The sequence below is a fragment of the Citrus clementina genome, unplaced genomic scaffold, assembly GCF_000493195.1.
Source record: "Citrus clementina cultivar Clemenules unplaced genomic scaffold, Citrus_clementina_v1.0 scaffold_5, whole genome shotgun sequence".
NCBI lineage: Eukaryota > Viridiplantae > Streptophyta > Magnoliopsida > Sapindales > Rutaceae > Citrus > Citrus x clementina.
Genome location: NW_006262201.1, coordinates 39,746,174 through 39,768,822, shown reverse-complemented (window position 1 = coordinate 39,768,822; position 22,649 = coordinate 39,746,174). Strand labels below are relative to the sequence as shown.

The window sequence follows — 22,649 nt, the reverse complement described above, 5'->3', positions numbered from 1 at the left end:
CTGGAACTGAATCAGATGATAATATTCTTGTTTGTCGAATATGTCATAAGTCAGGGCACACAGCTGATGCTTGTTGGTACAGATACATTGAGAATTATGTGCCACAATCAAGGCATTTTGGCAGAGGAAGAGGACCTAAGTCAGCTTACATGACTACATTTGAACCACATGCTGAGTTTGCACCATATTTTGATGATTCTTATGCTATGAACTGCTCAAATTATCAGTCTTACAATCTGGATCCAGTCACATATTCTTCTATGCCTCATTGTTCATCTGAAATGTATTCTGCACCTGGAGCTGCTTATCTTGCAAATTTTGAAGGACCTACTGATGAAGGGTGGTATCTTGATAGTGGAGCAACTCATCACTTAACCAATAACATGGCTAATATGCAGGTCAGAGAGGAATTCAATGGTTCTGATCAGCTTATCATTGGAAATGAACAAGGTTTACCCATAACTCATGTTGGTGATGCTAACTTTGTTTTTAAAACTTCATTTGTTGAACACAAACACCCACACATAGTACTGAAAGATATTCTTCTTGTCCCTTCAATTACCAAAAATTGATTGGGTATTTCTAAACTCCCATTTGATAACCATTTCTCTGTTGAATTTCTTGGAAATATCTGTTATGTGAAGGATGCTCTGAAGGGGGAAGTTCTACTGCAGGGTATTGCTGAAAAGGAATTATATAGGCAGTTATTCAAACCATACTCATCCTCTAAATCATCTTTTCTATCTCAGATCAGTTCAAATAAGCCAATGTCAATGCTGTCATGTTTTCATTTTAATTCTGTAACTGATGTTAATAATGCAGATTGTAGCCATTCAAAGTCTTGTTATTCATTTACTGCATTATCTTGTAAAACATCAGTGAATAAAATTGCTTTGTTTCATAATAGATTTGGTCATCCCAATCAATATATCCTAAAGCATGTTCTCAAAAATATCAAGTCTGCAAATTTTTCTGATAATCAAATAAAACAAGCACTGCAATACATCTGTGAAGCTTGTCAAATGGGCAAAAGCCATAAGCTTCATTTCCCTTCATCCACAACCAAAACAACCAAGCTTTTAGAACTGATACATACAGATCTCTGGGGTCCCTCACCTGTCTACACTAGAGATGGATATCACTATTATATTAGTTTTATGGATGATTTTAGCAGGTTTACCTGGATCTACCCTTTAAAGCTTAAGTCTGAAGCTCTAAATGTCTTTAAGCTTTTCAAAACACAGGTTAAAAATCAGTTTCAAACCACCATTAAGCAGTTACAATCTGATTGGGGGGTGAGTATAGACCTTTCACTGAGTTCTTAAATTAGTGTAGTATCATTTTTAGACACTCCTGCCCATACACTCATCATCAAAATGGATTGGTTGAGAGAAAACATAGGCATATTGTTGAAATGAGACTTACACTGCTAGCTCAATCTAAATTACCCTTTAAATTTTGGTGGGAAGCATTTCATACAGCTGTGTACATCATAAATAGATTGCCTTTTGTTGTTCTCAAACTTTTGTCTCCCTATGAGAAACTTTTCAAACACCAACCCAACTATGATATGCTTAAGTGTTTTGGTTGTACATGTTATCCTTACTTGAGGGATTATAACCAACATAAATTTGACTATCATTCCAGCAAATGTATCTTTTTAGGATATAGTTCATCACATAAAGGATACAAGTGCTTACATCTTTCAGGTCATCTCTACATAGCAAGACATGTCATATTTGATGAACTTACTTTTCCTTACTCTACTGATTCCAGTTTTCATTGTTTCACTGAGTCATCTTCATCATCTTTTTCTTCTACTTCATTTTCTCCTCAGCAAATACATCATCTTTCCACTTTGCCTGTTGTTCAATCATTTACTGAAAATAGCACTGGTTATTCCTTATCTGCAAACCCTGACAGCAGCAACTCAACTCACTCAGAAAATCCTGCACAAACAACAAATGATCAAAATTCACAACAAGTAAGTTCTCAAACTCATCTACCTGTTAATACACAACATTTCTTTTCTGCCTCTGCTTCTGATAATACAACATCATTAACTCCATCTGTTGACTCACCCCAAATACAATCCAACATTCATCCTATGACCATCAAAAGCAAATCTGGCATTTTTAAACCAAAAGTGTATACAGCCATTCTCACTCACAAAGAACCAGATTCAGTGCAAGAAGCTTCGAGTGATTCCAGATGGGTGAAAGCTATGCAAGATGAGTATGATGCCTTAGTTCACAATGATACTTGGTCTCTGGTTCCTAAAGAGACTGATCAACAAATTGTGGATAATAAGTAGGTGTATAAGATTAAATATAACACTGATGGGAGTGTAGCCAAATACAAAGCTAGGCTTGTTGCCAAAGGTTTTCAGCAAATTACAGAAGTAAACTACTTTGAAACTTTTAGTCCAGTTATTAAACCAGCAACTGTCAGAGTAGTATTAAACTTAGCAGTGATGAACAAATGGAAGATTAGACAAGTTGATGTCAATAATGCGTTTCTCAATGGGGATTTGACAGAAGAAGTTTATATGTCTCAGCCAACAGGTTTTATTGACAACACAAAGCCTGGTTATGTGTGTAAACTGCACAAGTCTCTTTATGGACTTAAACAAGCTCCTCGAGCTTGGTATGATAAACTTAAGAGCTGTTTGCTGCAGTTGGGATTCACTAATACTACTTCAGATACATCTCTGTTTTTGAAAATGAGTCATACTTCTATGATTCTTGTGTTGATATATGTGGATGATATCTTGGTTACAGGTCCTAGCAGTGCTGAATTAGAACATTTTATTGCAACACTAAGCTCAACTTTTGCTTTAAAAGATCTTGGCATTTTATCTTATTTTCTTGGGATAGAAGTCTTATATGATGAAGATTGCATATTTCTATCTCAGAGGAAATACATCAGAGATTTGTTAGCTAAGGTTGATATGATTGATTGTAAGGGCATTGATACTCCTTTAAGCACTGGTCTGAAATTACAGAAGTTTGTTCAAGGACAGTTTGGCCATTATCTTGAAGATCCCACATACTATAGAAGCATTGTTGGAAGCATGCAGTATCTGGTTTTGACAAGACCTGAGATTGCTTTTGCAGTTAACAAACTCAGTTAGTATGTATCTGCTCCTACACTACAGCATCTCATGGCATGTAAAAGGGTTTTAAGATATCTAAAGGCCACTCAGGACTATAGTTTAAAGTTCATCAAAGAAGGCAATATGGAGCTTACTGGATTTACAGATGCTGATTGGGCATGTGACTTAGATAACAGAAAATCAGTGAGTGCATATTGTATCTACTTGGGTAATAATCTTATATCATGGTCTTCTAAAAAGCAAGGGGTAATAGCTAGGTCAAGTGCCGAGAGTGAGTACAGGGCATTAGCATCAGCTAGTGCAGAATTAACTTGGCTGCAGTCCTTGTTTGCTGAAATTGGAGTATGCTGCACAGCTAAACCTATTATTTGGTGTGATAACATTAGTGCAGCTGAATTGGCCAAGAACCTAGTTTACCATTCCAGAACAAAACACATTGAGATTGACATACACTTTATTCGAAACAAGGTTCTTAATAAGGAGCTCAGCATTCAATATATAGCAAGTGCAGATCAAGTTGCAGACATAATGACTAAATCTCTTTCCTTCATACAGTTTAATTACTTGAGGGCCAAACTCAATGTTCACTCTTGTCCTTTAAGTTTGAGGGGGGCTGTTAGAGAAGCTCATTGTACAGAAAAGAGGAAGCTGCACAAGCTAAGGAAAACCAGCAAGCTGGTGACGTCAGATGAATGTAAGCAGAATGACAGCTCAGCTGCCACCTCAGCTCAAGTAGTTAACAGTCTGGTGTGATTACTCTGTATATCGAGCTGTGGTTATGCATGTGTAGATTCTACTGAATCAGTTAGTCATTAGCTTTAGTAATCCTTGAGCTTTGAGTATAAATAAGTTGTAATCATAACATTTCATTTTAAGAAAAATAAATACAAGAAATCTAAAAGTTCTCTGGAATTTTTCTAAGATATTTTCTCAGCAACCAAACAATATTTTCTCTTAATTTCTTTCAAGCGGAAACAAACGTTGATCCAAAAGTGATGAATTTGGTTGCAATATGTCTTGTAGCGAGTTCACTGGCAGCAGGCAGGAGTGTGGTCTCCAAGTCCAAGCCTAGAAAAAGAGAACAACAAGGAAGAAGTGATAGTGATGAAAGAAGGGCACAGAGTTGTGGTTGTTGAGTATGATGAGCACGGCAGACACAACACTAAAGTATCAATCTCACCACCAGACCATGACCGATATCACATCCCCAAGACTGCTTCCCCTGCTTCAGATATTGAGGAAAAAATGTTCTCCGCTGCTGCTGATGCTTTAAACAACGCTGAGGACACCATCAAACAAGCCTCCTCCTTGCTTCCGGATATTGGTCAAGGGTCTAAACCCTACGACAAAGGTGCTGGTCCCGGCGAGCTTATATGCGATGCATATGGGAAATGCAAGCACAAGATTGCCGGTGCACTTGAGAAAGCCAAGGGCAGTCTCTCCGGTGCTTCTCACGAGGTGCCGGCACCACACAAAGGCACGGCACATGAGGCGAAGGAGGTTCTATCAAAGACGGGGCACGATTTTATTGATACCAAAAAGAAGATGGATTGTGAGGCCAAAGATGCTGTACGAGACGCATATGGTAAAGCCAAGGAGACTGCTTCAGATAAGGCTCATGAGGCCAAAGAGGCTGCAAAAGATGCATTAGGGAAAGCCAAAGAAACTGCGTCACAGAAGGCTTACGAAGCGAGAGAGAACCTAAAAGATGCAAGGGCTATAGGCACAACGATCAGAGGAGATATTGCAAGGAACGTGTCCGAGCAAGTGGAGAATGTCTGTGAGAGTGTTGAGGAGAAAGCAAAAGAAGCGAGACAAGGCACTGAGCATGCTGCCAAATGGATCGGTCAGTATTCTTATGGCTTTTTGAGATACTTGGGTATTCCTGAGACGCTGAATGCCTTGATGGGTGTAATTAATCTGCTGGGATTTTCTACGGCTTATGGGATGAGTGTGTGGGTTACGTTCATATCCAGTTATGTATTGGCCGGGGCTCTGCCGAGGCACCAGTTTGGAATGGTGCAAAGCAAGATATACCCTGTTTACTTCAGGGACATAGCCTGTAGTATTGGCTGGGCTTTGTTGGGACATATGCCGCAGTTGTTCTCAACCAAGGCTGGAATGTTTCAAGGATTCAATCTTTTGGCTTCCATTTTGATGGTTCTTATCAATTCCATCTACTTGGAGCCTTTAGCCACTAAGGTATACTACTGGCCCTCAACAGTGGAAACTAATTAGTTTATTCGGAGTTAATAGTTATTGCTTTTTGTGTTTCGATGCAAATAATTACTGTATCTTGCAGGTGATGTTCGAGAGGATGAAAGTTGAGAAAGAAGAAGGGAAAGGGAGAGAGAGCCAAATTGGTGAAACTAGCAGGGTGACCGAGACCGAGCAAGGAACAGCCACTGAGCGCAGAGCAGAGGGTCCGGCACCAGTCCCGGTGAGCCCAGGGCAGGAGGAGCTCCGAACGAAAATGGTTAAATTGAGCGAGAGGCTGAAGACGCTGAATACATATTCTTCGATCCTAAACTTAATCACTCTGATGTCACTCACTTGGCATCTTGTTTATTTGGGTCAGAGCCTTCACACGACTTGTTATTGATCATACGAAGCTGTGCTCTCGGGGGTGTTTATGAAGTTTTATGTAATTTTGGTCAGGATGTTTTTGTTACAGGCCACGCTATAGAAGTTTGGATTGTGGATTGTGTACATGTTACTTTTCGGAAATACTGTAAATAAACGAAGACTGGGTTGTAATCAAACGGACGATTCACAACAAGAAGAGACAAGTAGAGGCATAGTGTGACCAGGGCTTCGAGCATCTGAAATGAAGAACTACTAACAGCAATAAATCAATCATGATATCGGAACTGAACCTACACAAAAACATTAATTGCTAAATATGAAAGATCGTGCTTGATATTCAACTAAATTTGTTCGAGAAAAGAGAGCATCTTTATTTATTTTTTTAAAAAAAAAAAAACTGGGAGTAGCACATTTGGGTTTCTCTCATCTGCAGTCGGTCCATTTGCTATCCTCCTTTTGTTGGACGTATATTATGACCATCAGTATTGGCTGGGTTAGATTTGAGACCCATTTCACATTCAATCTTATCGGCAATAACCTTGATCTTTTCTTTCAGCAGATGATCTAGGTGTTTCAGATCTTCCGAACAATCGAAATTGTTCATATCTTTACCAGCCAAGCATTGAGTAAACATTAGATCCATCTCAAGCCCACGATTTTTCTTTCTTTCTTTTCGCGTTCTCTCGAACAAGTTGGATATCTTCTTACTAAGAAAGGTATTTTGATCCATCATATATTTACCTCTTCTTTTGATAGGGAAATTGTTGAACTTGTCTAGCACGCGGGCTGCCTCAGCTGGAGAAGGCCAAATTTCAGGTTGATGGTCAAAAGAAGCGCAGATGATAGCACATGCAGTAACTCCACAGAGGGTGGTAAGCTCACTCAGTTTCTTCTTCAATCCAGCCCTTCTTTTCTTGAAAGTCACTTTCCTGACAGATTCCTTTGAAATCAATTCATGCTGTACCCTCCTTCTCCCCATTGTTTAGAATTGAAATTTCAAAGAAGGAATAGACAAGATATGCAAAAATTGAACAATTATGTATATATGGAAAGGATAATTAGATGTGTTCAATGCACACGCACGCACACATAAACGTAGGTGAGTGCATGACCAACCGCCACCATAAAATGGAGATGTGTAAGTGGCAAATAATAAATATTATACCGTAAATAAATAAAAACTCATCTATATTAATTATATACGATAAATAGAAAATGGATCTTTAATAAATAATTAAATAAAACTATTAAACGTGTATATATATATATATATATATATATATATTGTAGTGTAGTTTAATAAAATAAGTGTAAAATACTATTAAACTATACGGATAATGTATTGAAAAATTATTTTATTAAACCGCACGACTTAACAATATGTTCGCATTTAAAAAAGTAAGGGCACTAACACCTGAAAATGGTCATAATATGACATTTCAAGACTTAAATGATTTGGTTTAATATAAGGAGAATTGAATAATAATTGTGTCATGAACAAATTGGGAAATTATAGTGCTCATACATGAATTTGAATCAATTATTAATTGTCTCAAATTTTTCAAACACAAATTCGCTTATTGCATGTCAAATAATCATGTCTTCACTCAAGTTGCCACTCTAATACACAGAGAAAACCTTTACAAGCTTGTGACAGTTTAGATCAAAAGTGGATGATTATTTGTACCAATAACCTTGATTTTATTTAAGAATATAGTTTATATTATATTGCTTGAGATATCTTACTAATAATCTATTTTATTAATAATTTTGAAAGAAATTTTTTAGCTGTAAATCTCATACAATCTAATGGAAAAGTAATTTTGAGTTATTTATCTTATGCAATACCATAATAAAAATATCACTTAGTAATATTATTTCACTTGTTATTTCAACTTTTGGTGGATTCCATAAAATCATTTTGAGTAATTTATCTTATGCAATACCATAATAAAAATATCACTTAGTAATATTATTTCACTCATTATTTCAACTTTTGGTGGATTCCATAAGATCATGGCTCTAACTATTATTTAACAGATAGCTCAAGAGTTGAGCCAACGACCGTGAGAATTGGCCCTGATACAATATATTAAACCATCAAAATTTTGTGGAATTGTCTTTTAAACGGCCTCTTGTCACGTTTATGGGACTTGATACGATATATGTGTCTAAAACAATTTTCTATTAATACTTTATTCCCGAATTAGTGAGTTTAATACTCTGAAACAAAATCCCAAAAAAAAAATGACGCTTTGAAACGAGAACGTAGAAAACCGGCGCCGTTTTGGTCTGTTTTCTCTGCTTGTCACTCAGTTCTTAATTTTTATTTTTAAATTTTTCGAAGAACTTCCCTCATTATTCAATTTTGCTTCCGATCATTCTCTCAATCAGCTACTGGGAAGGGCAAAGGTAATCGCTTTTCCTTGCTCCCTATCCTTAGTTATATAATGCTTCGCCGTTATTTTATTTCTTCATTTTATTCTGTTGTTGATTTATGCTGAGAAATTGGATATTTCGGTGAAATTCTTTACGCAATTGAACTATCGTCGTTTTATTCGGCTTTTAGTTTTAAACAATTTGCGAATGAAACATTGTGAAGGTTTACCTGGCAAGTTTTTACTCTTTTCTCGTGATTATTACCAACAGAAAAGATTTATTTGTAGCAATGCCCTAAACATTTGTGTAATCTTGCTAAGGATCCGGGGTTTACAGTTAACTTTTAATGCCTCTACAGACTAAAGACTCACTGAAATTCATTTATCAAAGAAAATTGGCGTCAAATACTAGATGACAAGGATTGAAATACTGAATTGTAATCGGTCTTTGGGTCTCCTGATGTTTCCCAAGATCTGTATAATTGGTGTTTATTATTAAAGCCTAAAACGAAGGTGGTGTTTGAGAATAAGACAACCAACCATTGTGGATTTCTTTGAGTTGTGCCTAATGTCATGATGATTACTCCCTTAATTAATCAATTGATTCTAACAGTTGTAAATATAAATTTTATGACATGATATTCATTCCTTTTTTGTTTTGTTTGAGTTAAAAACTTCCTTCTAATTGATTTATTTTTCTCTTTCTGATGCAGTCTGAGGCATTTATTGATTGCATTTTTAGTGCTGTGGCATTTTGTGGTTGAATTTGATGATGGGTTCACGCTATCTTTCCAAGGTTGAGAAAATCTTATCATCTTGTTCCGCCACTGCAAATAATAGACATAATGGTATTTTTAAAACTCTAAAGCTTGGAGTTTTTCAACCAGAATATTTTTCTACGATGTCGTTGCAACATCTGGAGAGGTTCGGGACTAATGGACTTACTGATTCAGTCTTAGAAAGAAGTCTTGTATATAGATACAAAGGCAGTTTCTTTCAGTCAAAACGATGTTTTGGTCATGATGTTCGAGGTGCTGCTCAATTGAATAGAGACTTTCTCGTACAGCTCTGGATTAGTGATAGGAGAAGGCAAAGTTCAAGAGAAAAAAGAAGAAAAGTTGTTAGGTACAAGAATATTGATGAATCAATTTATGATCCTCGACCATTTGGAAGATGGTTTTCAGGTGCAACTGTTACAGAAGAAAAACCTTTGGACAAGGGTAAACCAATTTTAGGGCAACCACCTGTTAGCCAGACTATCTCTGGTTTTCTGGAACCGGCATCCCTGGAGGAGGTAAATCTGTGTAGGTATTTTGCTATTAATTTGTTATTTTATGAATTTATATATTTACCTATTAAGGTTCTTTGGTTTGTAGTACTTCTTTTTAGCTCCTTGTGTGATTATGTTTTGCCAATTGCATCTGATTTTCTTCTGTCACTATAGTAATTGTAGCATTACAATAGCTGAAGTTAGCCATTTGGAAAGCAATTTCATTGCTTCTCCTAACTATTGGTGGTAGGTTAAGAGGCCTTCTGTGCGAGCATGTCAAAATGGAAAAAGAAAGAAAAAAAGGCCTCTTTTATATGTGTGTCTCGTCAACAATTTCAATTATGGAATGCCTTGATAAGGTCCTCTGTGTCCTCAAAGATAATGATCTTCAAGAGTATATAGTTTAGAGGTTATACTAGCTTGATATATTTGTGTCTATTCAACATGACATACCACGCGTTCATGGATAAGATTGTAGGTGCATGTTAATTGTTTTCTTTCTGTTCCTGTTTCATTGCGTTTCTTTTTTCTCCTCCCAGGTTTCTAGTCCATGAGCTTAAAAGTAAAAGGAAGCTTATCTGACTTCCATTGGGGAGGATTCGTATTCTTAATACCAACTATCAATATTCTAAATTAAAGTTGAATTTAGTATTGTTGGATATTGAGGCTGCACTAATTAGGTAGTGTGTCCTCATACTAATAAGTAACTGATATTTGGGTAGGATAATAAGTTCGCAAAATTGCAGTCAGAAAAGCAAGATGCACCGAGTGATTCCCCCCCCCCCCCCCCCACAAGTTCATTGACATGTTGATATTTGTCAAATCAGTACAATGTTTTTGATTCATTCTAAAATCTCTCTTTACCTTTTGTTCATGAAGGAATTATTAGCTCAAATTAGAGAAATTATTTTAGGTTTATTCAGTCTCTTTGATTACTTTTATGCTTTGTTGGAGTCTGCTTTTGTCAATAACAATGAAGTTTTTTACCTTATAAGCTAAACAAAGCAGCTCACCTGAACTAGCCTTTTTTTTTTTAATTGATATTTTCAACAGTACTTACTGATTCCTTCTGTAATCACATGGTCATTATGGAGCATTCTTTAACCTGAATTGATGTCTGCATTCTTGCATTTTTCATTATTCTGCTGGAAAAAGGAGCTTTATTATGATAATGCGTGCTTTAGCCATGCTCAAGTTTAGTGGGTGCTTCCATTGAGTGTTTGTGCCATGCATTTGGCTTTACAGCTACCCAAATCTCAGCTTGATCAGACTTGTGGCGCATGACCTTCTAAACTTGTTCCCCATTGCCTTTATCGGTTCTGTAATGGGTTATTGCAAATGTTGATGTGAAAGTGATTTGTTGACTTCAGTTGTGAACCAGTAACTTTGATGCTGCATATAGGTAATTCTTTAGTTTAGATGATTGTCTTACTGTTTGCTTTGTTTTGTCAAAAAAATAGCCAACATATACATATGATGCTTTGGAAACTTGGTGTATGGGTCAAGAATCTGTTCACTTCATTAGTCACTATCTGCTTGCATCCATGACTGTATGTGTTCTTATAGTTTTCTCATGAGCGCATTCATAAATAGGCAAAATTATGCATTTGCCTTATATGATTCTACTATTCAAAGTTCAACATTTTTAGGCTTGCAGCTAAAATTAACATTTTCATCTGCTATTTCTGGATTATTTTGGGTCCAGGTTGCACCTCTTCTTGCACGGTCCAATTTGCTTATTACGAGGGATATTGAGTGGGCAAATCTTGTGCTTGGTTTTGAGCAGGTAACATTTTTCTCTCTCTCCCATCCATATTTCAGATTTGAAATGTCTTTAAAATGCTATAGTTGTTCTTTCAGAGCAAAGTATTTATAGTAAAATACTTGTTAAGAGAGGATTCTGGGACATTTCTGCATGAGGCAACTGGTGATTGTTGATTTTATATATTTGTAATTCTGTTTTACGTACAGTCCTAAGTCAGGTTTAAAAGTGGCAGTGCTGTTGACAACCTAGATACTTGTGCATATGACCCGATAGGTGTAGTCCAATTTGAATAACTTACCCACTTTTTGATAAAGTGAATTTATGATTATGGTGGGCAGTCGTTACATGTTCTTATGTTCCTGATGTTCCAGTGATCTGTGCTTTGAGTTTTGCTCATGGTTCACTATTGAAATAAGTGCTGCCATTATCTGGTTGTGGAACTTTTATTATAATTTTTTAAAAGAATGGAAAACGTATAATATTTATTGAAGAAGTAAAGAAAAAGATTACAAAATGGAATGAGTGGTCTGCGATAACAAAAATCGTCTGTACTGTAAAGAAAACCAAAAGATTTTCAGTTAATTCTCTGTATAAAGTATAATCAGTGAAAATGAGACAAAGGTTTGCAGGGAAATCCCCAAAATGACAGAATTAACTAAGGACCATATCCAAATCAAGCTGGATGAAAAAGAAAGAAGAATCTGGGAAAACCTTAGAATCTGAGGCTGGTTCAGGATTCCAATCTTTTAACTTCTGTATTTTTAGCATTTTATGTTATTTTTGATTCATTTAGCTAGGCTGTGTTTCTCCTATAGCTAATTGCATCTGTTGACGTTTTAGGAGAACCGTTATGCAGTAGTTGATGTCTGCTACCCCCAGTCAGTAAGTATTTGATCTCTTTCCTCCTATCTTTGTGAATTTTCACATATGCAATTTGAGTTATAAATCAAATCACTCCTTTCTGTAAATTTGAATTCTGATGAAAATTGCCGATTCTAATCGTGTTATCCAGCCTGTTGGTTTCATTCGTGAGCAGAGTAATGTCATTGCTAGACAGGTATATTCTTTATACTTATGCCTAATCATTTTCTTTGGAGGGTAATGGGGAAAAAACTCACCAACTAGTTGCATCTCCCACCATTAAAAAAATCATTAAATCCTGGACCCAACAAGGTATTACCACTGGAAATACTAATTTAAAAATTGAATTTCTGAGGAATTGTTTCACTTATCTTTGAGCATGCCCACAGTTTCTTTGCAAACTGTAGTTGCAGATTAAGTCGAAAGGATGCATAAGTGTATTGAAGTACCGGTCGACCACTTATAAGGGATTCACTTTAATATATGGATCTAAACCTGGTCCAATATTTTGCAGTTGCTTCGCCTTAGGCGCCCTTTTGTTGCTTACATAACTGATGGCATGGGTAATGAGCTTTTCAGGGTAAGGACTTTGTACAAATTTCTTTTTATGTTAGCAGATGAATTTGCTTGGTGCTTAGTGGTTGGCAAATTGCTCTTTCAGCTTTAAGGCTTTATTTTACCACATCCAGGTTCGTAGGCCTTTCTGGTGGATAACTAGCTCAATTTATGCAGAAATTAATGGTAAGGTATGTGAATTTAACATCTTCTTAGTAATTGCTATGCTTTAAGCAATTGCAAGCATGCATACAGCATTTTTGGTTTTTGATAATTTCCAGTATCTCTTCCTCTAGGAAGTTGGCGTGGTTCACAGAAGATGGCATCTTTGGAGGAGGGTTTATGATTTGTATCTGGGGTAACTTTAATTCAGCCTGCTATTTTCTCAATCTTATTTATATTAATTATGTGTATTTGAAAGTCAGTAGGTTGAACTAAGATGTTTAGAAAGGATCTATAAAGCAATTGTGTTAAAGTGGAGATGCAAGGTACTAGGTGGACCTTTATAGTGCCAATTTTTTATACTCGGAACTTTTGATCAGGCTCTTAACTTGAATTAGGAAACTGTTGACTGAATTTTGATGTCAGAACAAGTTACTGCTAACTTGAATTGGTGTACTATTGAGTTTTAACTGAATTCAGGTAAAGTGAAAGTACTGGTATAATTTTAACAGTTTTATGCCAGTTACCATAAATATATATTATGCTGATCTATTAGCTTTTTCAGAAGACTTAAGGAACTTTGATTTGACCAAATGCTATTCTTTATGGTATCAAATATTAGACACTGACTTTGACACTAGCCCATTTTTTATTTGCATTGTATAAAATATTTTTTTATCATTTCTTATCTACATTGTATATTAAAATTCTTAATCATTTCTTACTCTACCCATCAGTGGAAAGATCAGGATCTTATGTTTGTGATCATAGATGTGTATGTTTTGTGTGCTTCCTTTTATTGCCTTTGTTAAATAAAGAAAAATGGCAGCAATCATCCTGGTTTCAAACTAGGTTCAAAAGCTCGGACTTTTTAAGTTTTCAATAATATTTGTTGAAAAGTATATAGAGAGATTGATGTTTTAATTATTATGATTTACCTTATGCTTCATTTTTATGGTTAAATCTTTAAATCATATCATCTGCAGGAATAAGCAGTTTGCTGTGGTTGAAAATCCGGGCTTTTGGAATTGGACGTTTACTTTGAAGGATGAAAATGGGGAAGTGCTGGCTCAGATAGACCGTGATTGGAGGGGTTTTGGTTTCGAGGTTGTCTCCACTCCTAATAAGAAGTTTTGTGCTCCAAACTTTCATTTTGACTTGTGAGCATATGTGTTCTCTCCTTCATATGTGATAATGAATCTAAAACTCCTCTTTTCTTTTCTATTTGAATTTCTGGATTAGTATATGATGATTTTTTAATTTTTATAAACCTTTAGGACACAAGGTTTTGGAGTTTAATTTCCCCCCATTGTGATCTTGCTTCTTGTATCATTTGGTGATTCAGTTCGACTTTGACAACCCGATATTTTTACCCCTATTTTTACTTACTATACTACTATTTGACTGGATGTGTATATTTAAATGTTGGATGTCTGCACTCAAGAGGAAGCAATTATTTAGATGTTATTTGAAATACTTATGGCATTAGGTATGCTTTTACAATAACATTGTTATTATAGTAATTGCATGACATAAACTAGATTCTTATCTGTCAAGCTTATTAAATTATCCTGTTGCTATGCGAGATTGGCAACAATTAAATAGACAGAACACAATCAAAACTAAATTATTTTAAAACAGAATAAAGGAACAGCTAAAGAGATGAAAAGAATTTCAAATGCTAGAACTCCATATCTATGATATTTTAAATGGTCTTCAGAGTATACGATTTATTTGAGATATTGGATGAAAAATATTGCTGGCTTATTTCTGCAGACTGATGTTAGGCTACCTTTTGACTTGACAAGTCTTGTTCCATCCTTCTGGGTTATACATATGTATCTAAAGCTCATTTTTACGATATGTTTAGCAATAACATATGAAAATCCTTAGTTGTTGCAAAGAGTAAATGTTGCTGGTGAACAGAATTAATTGCATTCACTGCATGCAATGACTTCTTTGCTTTGAATGGAATCAGATCTTTACTGATGCTGGGCAATATGTGATTCGATTTGGGAGTGCTGATCCCAGCTCCAAGACTGGCCTTGCTAGTGTGGTAAAGCATAGCACCGAAATTGAAGTCTCTTCTTTTCTCATTCTTTTATTATTAATGTTCTTTTTTTTTTAATCCTGGGCAGATTCAAGAATTGGAAGTTACTCGACCATTGACCCTGTCAGAGAGAGCTGTGGCTGTTGCATTGGCTATCTCTCTGGATAATGATTATTTCTCAAGGCATGGTGGCTGGTAAGCTTGGTTGTTCTTTTTAACATATTCATTTTGATGCCGTGCTCCGATTTTACATGTGATAGTTTTTTCCCCATGATTTTAGAATCCGGACATAGATATTTCCAATATCTGGAACATGTATTTTTTATTTGTGTTTGAGGATAATCACATCTTTATTTTATACTCTTGTCTTTTAGTAAGCAGCGAGTACTCATGACTTCTAAAATCTGTAATTGAGTGTTGCTTGGAATGTTGAACATGACGAGTGTGGGATACAAGTGGACAAGTATTGCACCGGCACAAGTTGTGTTTTGCTGAATTGTTTGCCTTAACTACTGCTTTTCAAGTTTTGATTCAGAACACTGATTACTTTGTTTTCAGGGGAATCCCATTTGTAGCTGTTGGTGAATAGGTCTAAGACAGCTCTGCGACAATCCTGAGGTGTTTCAATGGAGATCTCAATTTCTTGTTTCCTGTATCAACATTTTCTTTTTTAGAATATGGTTCTCTACATCGCTCTCTCGACACTGAATGCTTAACCTTCTGAAAGTTATATGTGGTGGAACCATCATGTTTGTTTGACGAAACCAATGAAACCATATCGAGTGATCGGTTTAGGTATTAGATTATCGAGCCTTGTTTAAAAAGTGATAAATGTTTTGGGGCTTGTTTGGGATTACTTTTGGAAGGTTTAAAAGTAATTTTGAAAATTTAAAAATTAATTTTAGTATTTGGTAAAAATAAAATTGAAATCACTTTTGTTAAAACCAGCTTCTTATACAGTTGATTTTGAAAAGTAAGGAAGAAGTAACTTTTAGATTATGATTTTGAGAATCAATTTTATCTTTTAATATCATTATGTAAATATTTTTAAAATTATTACTTAAATTAAAAATTATCCTTATTCAAATTGGAAACAAAATTAATATTTTAATAAATTTTTATTATAATTCATCAATATAAATTAATTAATATCAATTTATTTATTGAATTATTATTAAATTTATTTTATTATATTATAAATTTTAATTATCAATTGTTTTAAGATAAAAAATAAAAAAAATAAATCAATATATTATAAATTTAATTTTTAGTAAAAATTATTATATTACATGATTAAAAATATTTTATGTACATGATTTTATATGTATAAGTAAATTTTATACTACATTATGTACATTTTAATTATTTGATTTCTTTCAACAGTAGAATTTATCAAACGTTCATAATTATTTTTAAAATTCACAGTATTTTTGAAAATAAAATTTATCAAATATTTAACTGATTTTTTTTATAGTTGATTATTTTTTCAGTACAGCTAACAGTAATTATTTTAAAAGCCACAACATTTCCAAACTGACCTTTCTAATCAAAAGTTTTTGTCAAAAGAACCCAACTTCAATATATAAAGATTATTGGCATTATATTTTACTGCTATTATGAATACCTTATATTTGAACTTAATAAATATTGATAAATATTTTTCTACGCACTTTTAGTTGTGAAAAATACTATTGTTATTTTTACTAGTATAGATGCATCGATTGAATTTCAAATGTTTCTGACCCTTTAAAAGAAGAAACTGAATAATTAAACTGATTATGCCCTGCTTTTGTATTTACCGCGATCTGCGTGGGTATTTGAACAAATTAATTAATTTATTTATTTACTAAATCTCTGTACAAAGGAAACTCTGCCTTGGAGATGACTAGGTGTTCTAGTTTTTTTTAGAAAATTTAAGTCCTCTTTAGTATTAAAGTACTATAACTTTTAAATTAAACTATTGTGAAAAAAAAACTATAATTATACAATAAAAAATTATAGTATTTAATTAATATAATTTTTAAATAATAATTTTAATAAAATTATTAAAGATATAATAAATTTTTTATTTATATAATGAAAAATAATTTTTAAATTATAACAATTAATAGTTACTAAATATTTTAATATTGTAATTTTAAAGTTATAACTGTCACGCCTTAATTGATATAGTGGGAGACTCACGTCTTAAGATTTGCACGGACAAATATATGAAATACAGGTTTCCGGATACACAATAGGGATATTGAAAAAATAATTCATAAAAAAGAAGCTTGCTAACGAGACTGATAATAAATTATCGTGTACAGCACTTTTAAAGCCATACCAACTGAACTTCAGAGAGCATGAAGTTCAGTTCTTTGCCAAAATGAAAAAGTCCTGATCATGAACGCCATGGCTATAGTTCCATATGACTGGCAATCTTCCAAATATAGAGGAATAGTTAGTGATAAAGATTGTGCCACCTGTTGTTGCGAGGCTGATCTCTTGGAGGGTAGGAATCATAGGATATTATCGCCAAACAAACCATGATGGACTTTAACCTTGTATATATAGTTACAAATTTGGTAACTTCTCAGATTAATCTTTTGCCGAGCATTTGCATCTCCTCTGATGCTCTGTGAGTTCCTGCCATAACTCAAAATCTTCAACATGTCAAAATTATTCCTTTTGACGCATTAGAATCAAATATTAATTCCAATCATATCATATGTTGCCTTTTGGCATCAAATTGTTCAATTTAAAGGAGAAAATGGGTATGAAATTATACTATTGGAATGAAAATAATATTGCAAGACTAGAATTATAATTCTATACCGGTCTCTGAGCCACCAAATGGAGAGTTTTCAAGAAAATGAAGTACCTCAATTTGCTTTTGAAGAAACTTGACATATTCTACTGCCTCCTCTAACATATCAGCGGTGTTTGTTTGCTGGCAAATACAAAGATGTTAAAGTCATGTTAGAAAATTGTGCACTCAAATCTTGTGAGCTCAATGCTCAGAGATATAGAAACTTTTCCCAAAGTTTGCCTACAAAACAATATAAAAAAAAATATTTGGGTCATTCTCTTGTTTCAGGATTTCAAGATGAAACATCACACACAAAGCTCCACATTGATGATGGAATTTTTACCAAATCCATTATAACAAACTGTTATTGTATAAATGACTCAGACAGTAGTATGTTTAGAGATTTCCCAGGGTTTCTTGGTATGTTTTTTTGTATCTTTATTTGGTTACGGTTTCTCTTTTCATAAGAATAATTTTGCTTACAAGAATGGTAAGAACCATATTTGGCTAGAGTGATTCAACCTCTGCTCTTGTATCATTACTGATCACTCTGTTTCGTGCTACCAGACAGCTTAGAACTATTAATTGTCTACCCAATTACATGGTGTTTATGTGCTCAAGCAACCTGGCAGCAAGTTATACAGTAATTACGGGACTCTCCTGATGGTGTTACTCGGTGGAATTCTCCTCCTATGGAAACCCACAGTATTTCACATCATGATTTCTGAATCTTCGATGCTAACTTTTGGTAATAAAATTTACAAAAGAAAAAATTGATACATTTTATTTTCCGAAAGAATACGGCTACGATATCCAATGGCCTAAATCTCAGGGGCAAATGATCTAAATATAAGGGAGACTGGCCTTGAGAATTATCAAAATGTGTGTATAAAAGAGAAAAATAATAATTTTATTAAATGATACAATAAGATTACAATGAGTAACCAGATCTCTCCCATTAGAAAATAACATTGACAATTCTGCCAAGCAAAAAGAACTCAAACTACTATAGATTACATTATGTTGTTCAACTTATCTAATAAATCAAGATTTCTAGATAAATATGAACCAGTGAATTATTTTAGAAGTTCATCTACATGTCCAAGGAGTTTAGTTCACATTTCTTGTTATATGCCGCATGTTTATCTGTATAAGCAAGGAGTTGCATCAATAAGAAATGTCTTTTCATTATGTAAAACTTAACATTCTTTAGAGATTGTGGTTTCTCTCAAAGTAATCTGACTATTCTTTGTCTAATTTGATTTCAATTTCCTCCCGGCGCAAACCTACATCTTTGAAAACTGAAATTCATATATGCAGGGAAATTTCCCAAATTGAAGACGACTTTGGAAACTCAAATTGAAAAGATGGCTTAATCTTAATAAAGTGTCCGACCACAACATCGGTGCCGGTAACTAATTAGTATAGAACTAGTACGGTTTCCTTCTCTCTCTCTCTCTCTCCCCCTCTCCCTCATATCTCACAAAAGGGGAGGGGGTAGCCCAAATCAAGTTTTTAACCTACCTGCCCTACGATTTGAACTTGGGTGGTTACCCAAATAAAACTGCTGGGAAACCACTTGGCTAGACCCCCAAATATGAAAGTTGGAGAATAAAACCTTTTACGATATTTGACATAATACCCAAGCATATTCTAAGATCCATCCAAGTGGCCATTACTACGGCTGGCAAAGATAGGAATGTTTAGAGTCTATGGCATTTAACACCACACCCCGAACATATTGTAAACTACAATATTATTATTTTTTTTAATTTCTTTTATGAGAAAGTCACATTTTTTGTTTGACAACAGTTACAAGAAAGTTAAATTGAAACTAAGAATACAAGAAAAACACTCCATGGCTTTTAAACGACCACGAAAATTCCTGTATTTTACATGACTAAAACATTTTACGGCATTCGACATAAACACCATAGGCATATTCAAAGAGCCATCCAAGCGGCCAGAGCCTAGTTCTATTACTAGGGCTGATGACAAATTGGTATCAAAGTCAGGCATGGAACCGATGATTAAAAATGTTAGGAAACTATAGCATTCCAAATTGTGCCCACGGCATATTCTAATCCGCAATATTTTTACTTTTGTTATAAGAAAGTTAAATTGTAACTGAGGATACAAGAAAACAGTCCCATGTTTCATTGGTTTGGAATGAAGAAATAACTAATCTTACCTTGTCCATGTTCGGCACAAGATCCTGAAGCTTCCTAATACGGTCACTGATCCGCGTCCTACGAACCTAACCAAGACGATGAAAAGCTCAGAACAATACTAAAAATACTTTTATTGCTTATTCAGCTGAGCTTATGAAGTTTTCTTACCCTCTCAGCAATACTTCGAGGATGAGTGGCACAACCACGCTTTGCACGAACCCTACAAGGCACTGAATCCTCCAAAAGTTTCTCCATATCCATATCTACCAAATTTGAAACACCACCAGGTACCTGTCCACTTTGCTCCACTTTCTACCATGGACAAAAAACAAAAATGACCAAATAACTAAAATATTTTTTCCCTGGAAAAAGATGACTAACTTCATAGCCCTTTTGCTGTGAATTCTGGACTTAATCAAACAAAAGATACAAATTTTTTTAGAAGAAGAAAAAGGGAAAGGAAAATAAATAGACACATTCACCAACCATTAAATAAAAAAAAAAAAGTCATTTTATTTTCATATTTCATAAACCAATCCGTTTACCACCCTGATGTGAGGAGAATTCGAACCTTAGAACATATATAATTTCAGCTAGCAGCCACAACTTATCTATAATTGAAACAAGTAAAAACGCCGATACATAGTTATGTATAACTTTTGCCATTTTATAGACTTGAAAAACAACAGAAACACAAAGCAAGTAGAAAATGTAACATAAAAAGGCTGCAATGCAAACCAATAATAAGAAGAGTGCATTACTATATTAAAAAATAATAATAAAATACTTATTTACCAAGTGAGAGTGAAAGTTCAGTTTTGCAGTTGGAGATGGAAATTGTGCATTGTTGTCTTCCCTAGCTCTCTTATTGGAATTAGGAGAAACATCGACATAATCGTAACTCGATGGAGTTGCATAGTTTGAAAAGTACCCATCAAATAAATCGGCAGGGGAGCTGTTCTGCCGCTGGAAACCAACTTGGTCCAGCTGACTCTGACTCAAGCTCAGCCCAGCAGTAACACTAACAGGATTGCCGCTACTAAGCAGCTGAGTCAGGCACTGGTTTGGCTTCAATGGGTCCTCTAATTCTTCTTCTAAAAGTGCATCTATCCACGAAGCTGGAGCTGACCGGAGCCGAGCGAGTCCTCCTCGGCTCAGTTCTCCACGACCGCCAACTCCACCTCCACCTCCGCCGCTTGAGCTACTGCTACCACCAGCTGTCGGTTGCATCTGTTTTATCGCCACTGATTTGCTAGCTTTTAGTTTACACTTCCTTTTCTCTAATTTTTTTTTTTTTTGAAATTTAGATAGAGAATAAACAAATGAATATGAAATGAAATGAACCCTCTACCTCTACCTCTATTTTTTTTTTTTTAATTTATTTTATACTCTATCTTTCTCTGGTAAGTGGAAACAAGACCAGCCAGACGGTTCTTTTTATCATTTCACTTTCAATCCATTTATATCTAAGGTGTATGTGTACCTTACTCTTACGCCAAACGGGCTACAGATAAGTCAAAAGTATCGGTGATTGATTTTTCTATGACAGTCCATCGATACATCAAACGGTAATGGAGTAGGGAAGACAGGACCCCGCGCGTGATGTGAGGTTTTGTGATTTTGAGACGAGAGGTAATTAAAAAGTTGTTAGCTAGTTTTTTACGAGGTTTCTGTTCTTTTATTTATCAGTATCTTTGAAGTCTAAAATTTGGTAATTTTTTCTAGAAAAAGTTTTAAACTGTTTAAGGGGAGCAGCACCCGTCCATAAAATGTATATAGATAATTGTTGACGACATCATCATAGGCCACAGGGAGCGAAGCGATAAAAATTATAAAAGGTAAGTTGGGTGGAGGTGAGGCGAGGAGTGGTCTTGTACTTTCACTTTTCTTCTTTACTTTATATATGTATATGTATATTTTTTCCGCCGCAACTAAGGTGGAGGAAGTTTTCAAAAAGAAAACAAATATTGATAAATTTTAAATTTAGGAAAAAATTTACAATAATTTTTTAAGCACATTAATATAATTTAAAAATAAAATAAAATATATATGTTAATTTTTGTAGAATAGGAGTTAATATATTAAAAAAATTAATAATTTAATTTTTAAAAAATTAATAATTTAATTTTTTTATAATATTAATTTTTTAAACATACGTGAGTTTGTATAAAAATTAATAATATTATTTTTTCTATTTTATTTTTAGAAAATTTAACTTTTTTTATTAATGTCAAAAAAATAAATATTATTTTAAGAAGATAATATTATAAAAAAATAAAAATAAAAAATAAAAAATAATGAAAGAAGTGTCAATAATTTAACAACGAACATGTTTTAATATATTTTAAAAAATATAAGAAGTTAAAATATACGAACTTCAACATCCATACATCTTGAATTTAAAGTAAAGTTTTTTCATTAAACAACTCAAATTCCATATGTTGCCCCATTAAAATGTATGTTTTGTAAAATTTAAGCAAATAACCCTAAAACGCTATCAGCAAGAAGCCAATAATGATGATGCCCTTACTTTCTGAAATCGGAATTAAATTGATGGGGCACACATAAAAATAGGGTTTGGGAAATGGTCCCCAGGAAAAACGATTCTGCCTCCTTTAATATTTTGATATTCCAAAAATGTCTTCCATGATTTTTATTTATTTTTTTTTCAAGAAAAGCAAATCGCAACCAAATGCATTGTGATCCAACAGTTGCCAAACCATCGCTGCCATCTCCATTTGGCCATTTTCGAGCAGCAATCGCGATCCAATAGCAGTAGCTGGTCCAATTCCGATTTGTTGTTGTCATTGTTTATGATGATGATGATTTTGATTATTATTATTGTTATTATTAAAATGAATTATTATTATTAATAGTAGTAGTATATCAATGATAAAAAGTATCATAATTAATTAATATATTAATGTTAATAATAATAATAGTTA

At 34.2% G+C, this 22,649-nt stretch overlaps 4 protein-coding genes across 6 annotated transcripts; 2 read left to right on the top strand and 2 right to left on the bottom strand.

The window, feature by feature from the left end:
* The first annotated feature begins 4,110 nt into the window (after positions 1-4,110).
* Positions 4,111-5,717, top strand: LOC18040499. Its single transcript, XM_024183862.1, is given in 4 exon segments — positions 4,111-4,155; positions 4,157-5,317; positions 5,418-5,492; positions 5,571-5,717. Coding segments are annotated over 4 exon segments (1,428 nt in total).
* A 395-nt stretch (positions 5,718-6,112) lies between these two features.
* Positions 6,113-6,680, bottom strand: LOC18041430 (agamous-like MADS-box protein AGL80). Its single transcript, XM_006434620.2, has one exon. It carries the CDS (start codon positions 6,678-6,680, stop codon positions 6,147-6,149), a length of 534 nt encoding a protein of 177 aa, XP_006434683.1. The 3' UTR covers positions 6,113-6,146.
* A 1,164-nt stretch (positions 6,681-7,844) lies between these two features.
* LOC18040186 (altered inheritance rate of mitochondria protein 25) lies at positions 7,845-15,409 on the top strand. Of its 2 annotated transcripts, XM_006434618.2 has the most exons (12): positions 7,846-8,113; positions 8,793-9,373; positions 11,055-11,135; positions 11,955-11,996; positions 12,127-12,171; positions 12,490-12,555; positions 12,665-12,721; positions 12,827-12,888; positions 13,679-13,799; positions 14,671-14,748; positions 14,831-14,937; positions 15,301-15,409. In XM_006434618.2, the coding sequence occupies exons 2-12, from the start codon at positions 8,849-8,851 to the stop codon at positions 15,329-15,331; spliced, it is 1,215 nt and encodes a 404-aa protein (XP_006434681.1). In that variant the 5' UTR covers positions 7,846-8,113; positions 8,793-8,848; the 3' UTR covers positions 15,332-15,409. The 2 variants fall into 2 exon arrangements, 1 of the variants encoding a protein (XP_006434681.1); XR_002905387.1 differs by lacking the exon at positions 15,301-15,409 and having other exon boundaries at positions 7,845-8,113; positions 13,679-13,852; positions 14,831-14,922.
* A 1,619-nt stretch (positions 15,410-17,028) lies between these two features.
* On the bottom strand, positions 17,029-21,362 carry LOC18040185 (transcription factor bHLH81). Of its 2 annotated transcripts, none has more exons than XM_006434617.2 (5): positions 20,500-21,362; positions 19,873-20,016; positions 19,725-19,790; positions 17,606-17,674; positions 17,029-17,387 (listed from the first exon to the last, which is right to left on the bottom strand). In XM_006434617.2, exons 1-5 carry the CDS (start codon positions 20,932-20,934, stop codon positions 17,244-17,246), a joined length of 858 nt encoding a protein of 285 aa, XP_006434680.1. In that variant the 5' UTR covers positions 20,935-21,362; the 3' UTR covers positions 17,029-17,243. The 2 variants fall into 2 exon arrangements, with proteins under 2 accessions (XP_006434680.1, XP_006434678.1); XM_006434615.2 differs by having other exon boundaries at positions 17,029-17,370; positions 20,500-21,360.
* Between the last annotated feature and the right edge of the window lie 1,287 nt (positions 21,363-22,649).

What these genes read in the sequence shown, in the direction of transcription:
- LOC18041430 (XM_006434620.2), bottom strand. Translation starts at nt 6,680, where the DNA reads ATGGGGAGAAGGAGGGTACAGCATGAATTGATTTCAAAGGAATCTGTC.
- LOC18040186 (XM_006434618.2), top strand. Translation starts at nt 8,849, where the DNA reads ATGATGGGTTCACGCTATCTTTCCAAGGTTGAGAAAATCTTATCATCT. An exon ending in ATGTCTGCTACCCCCAGTCA is followed by an intron (nt 11,997 to 12,126) that starts GTAAGTATTTGA and finishes CGTGTTATCCAG; the next exon opens with CCTGTTGGTTTCATTCGTGA. An exon ending in AGACTGGCCTTGCTAGTGTG is followed by an intron (nt 14,749 to 14,830) that starts GTAAAGCATAGC and finishes AATCCTGGGCAG; the next exon opens with ATTCAAGAATTGGAAGTTAC.
- LOC18040185 (XM_006434617.2), bottom strand. Translation starts at nt 20,934, where the DNA reads ATGCAACCGACAGCTGGTGGTAGCAGTAGCTCAAGCGGCGGAGGTGGA. An exon ending in TGAACTTTCACTCTCACTTG is followed by an intron (nt 20,017 to 20,499) that starts GTAAATAAGTAT and finishes TGTCCATGGTAG; the next exon opens with AAAGTGGAGCAAAGTGGACA. An exon ending in TTGTGCCGAACATGGACAAG is followed by an intron (nt 17,675 to 19,724) that starts GTAAGATTAGTT and finishes TGTATTTGCCAG; the next exon opens with CAAACAAACACCGCTGATAT.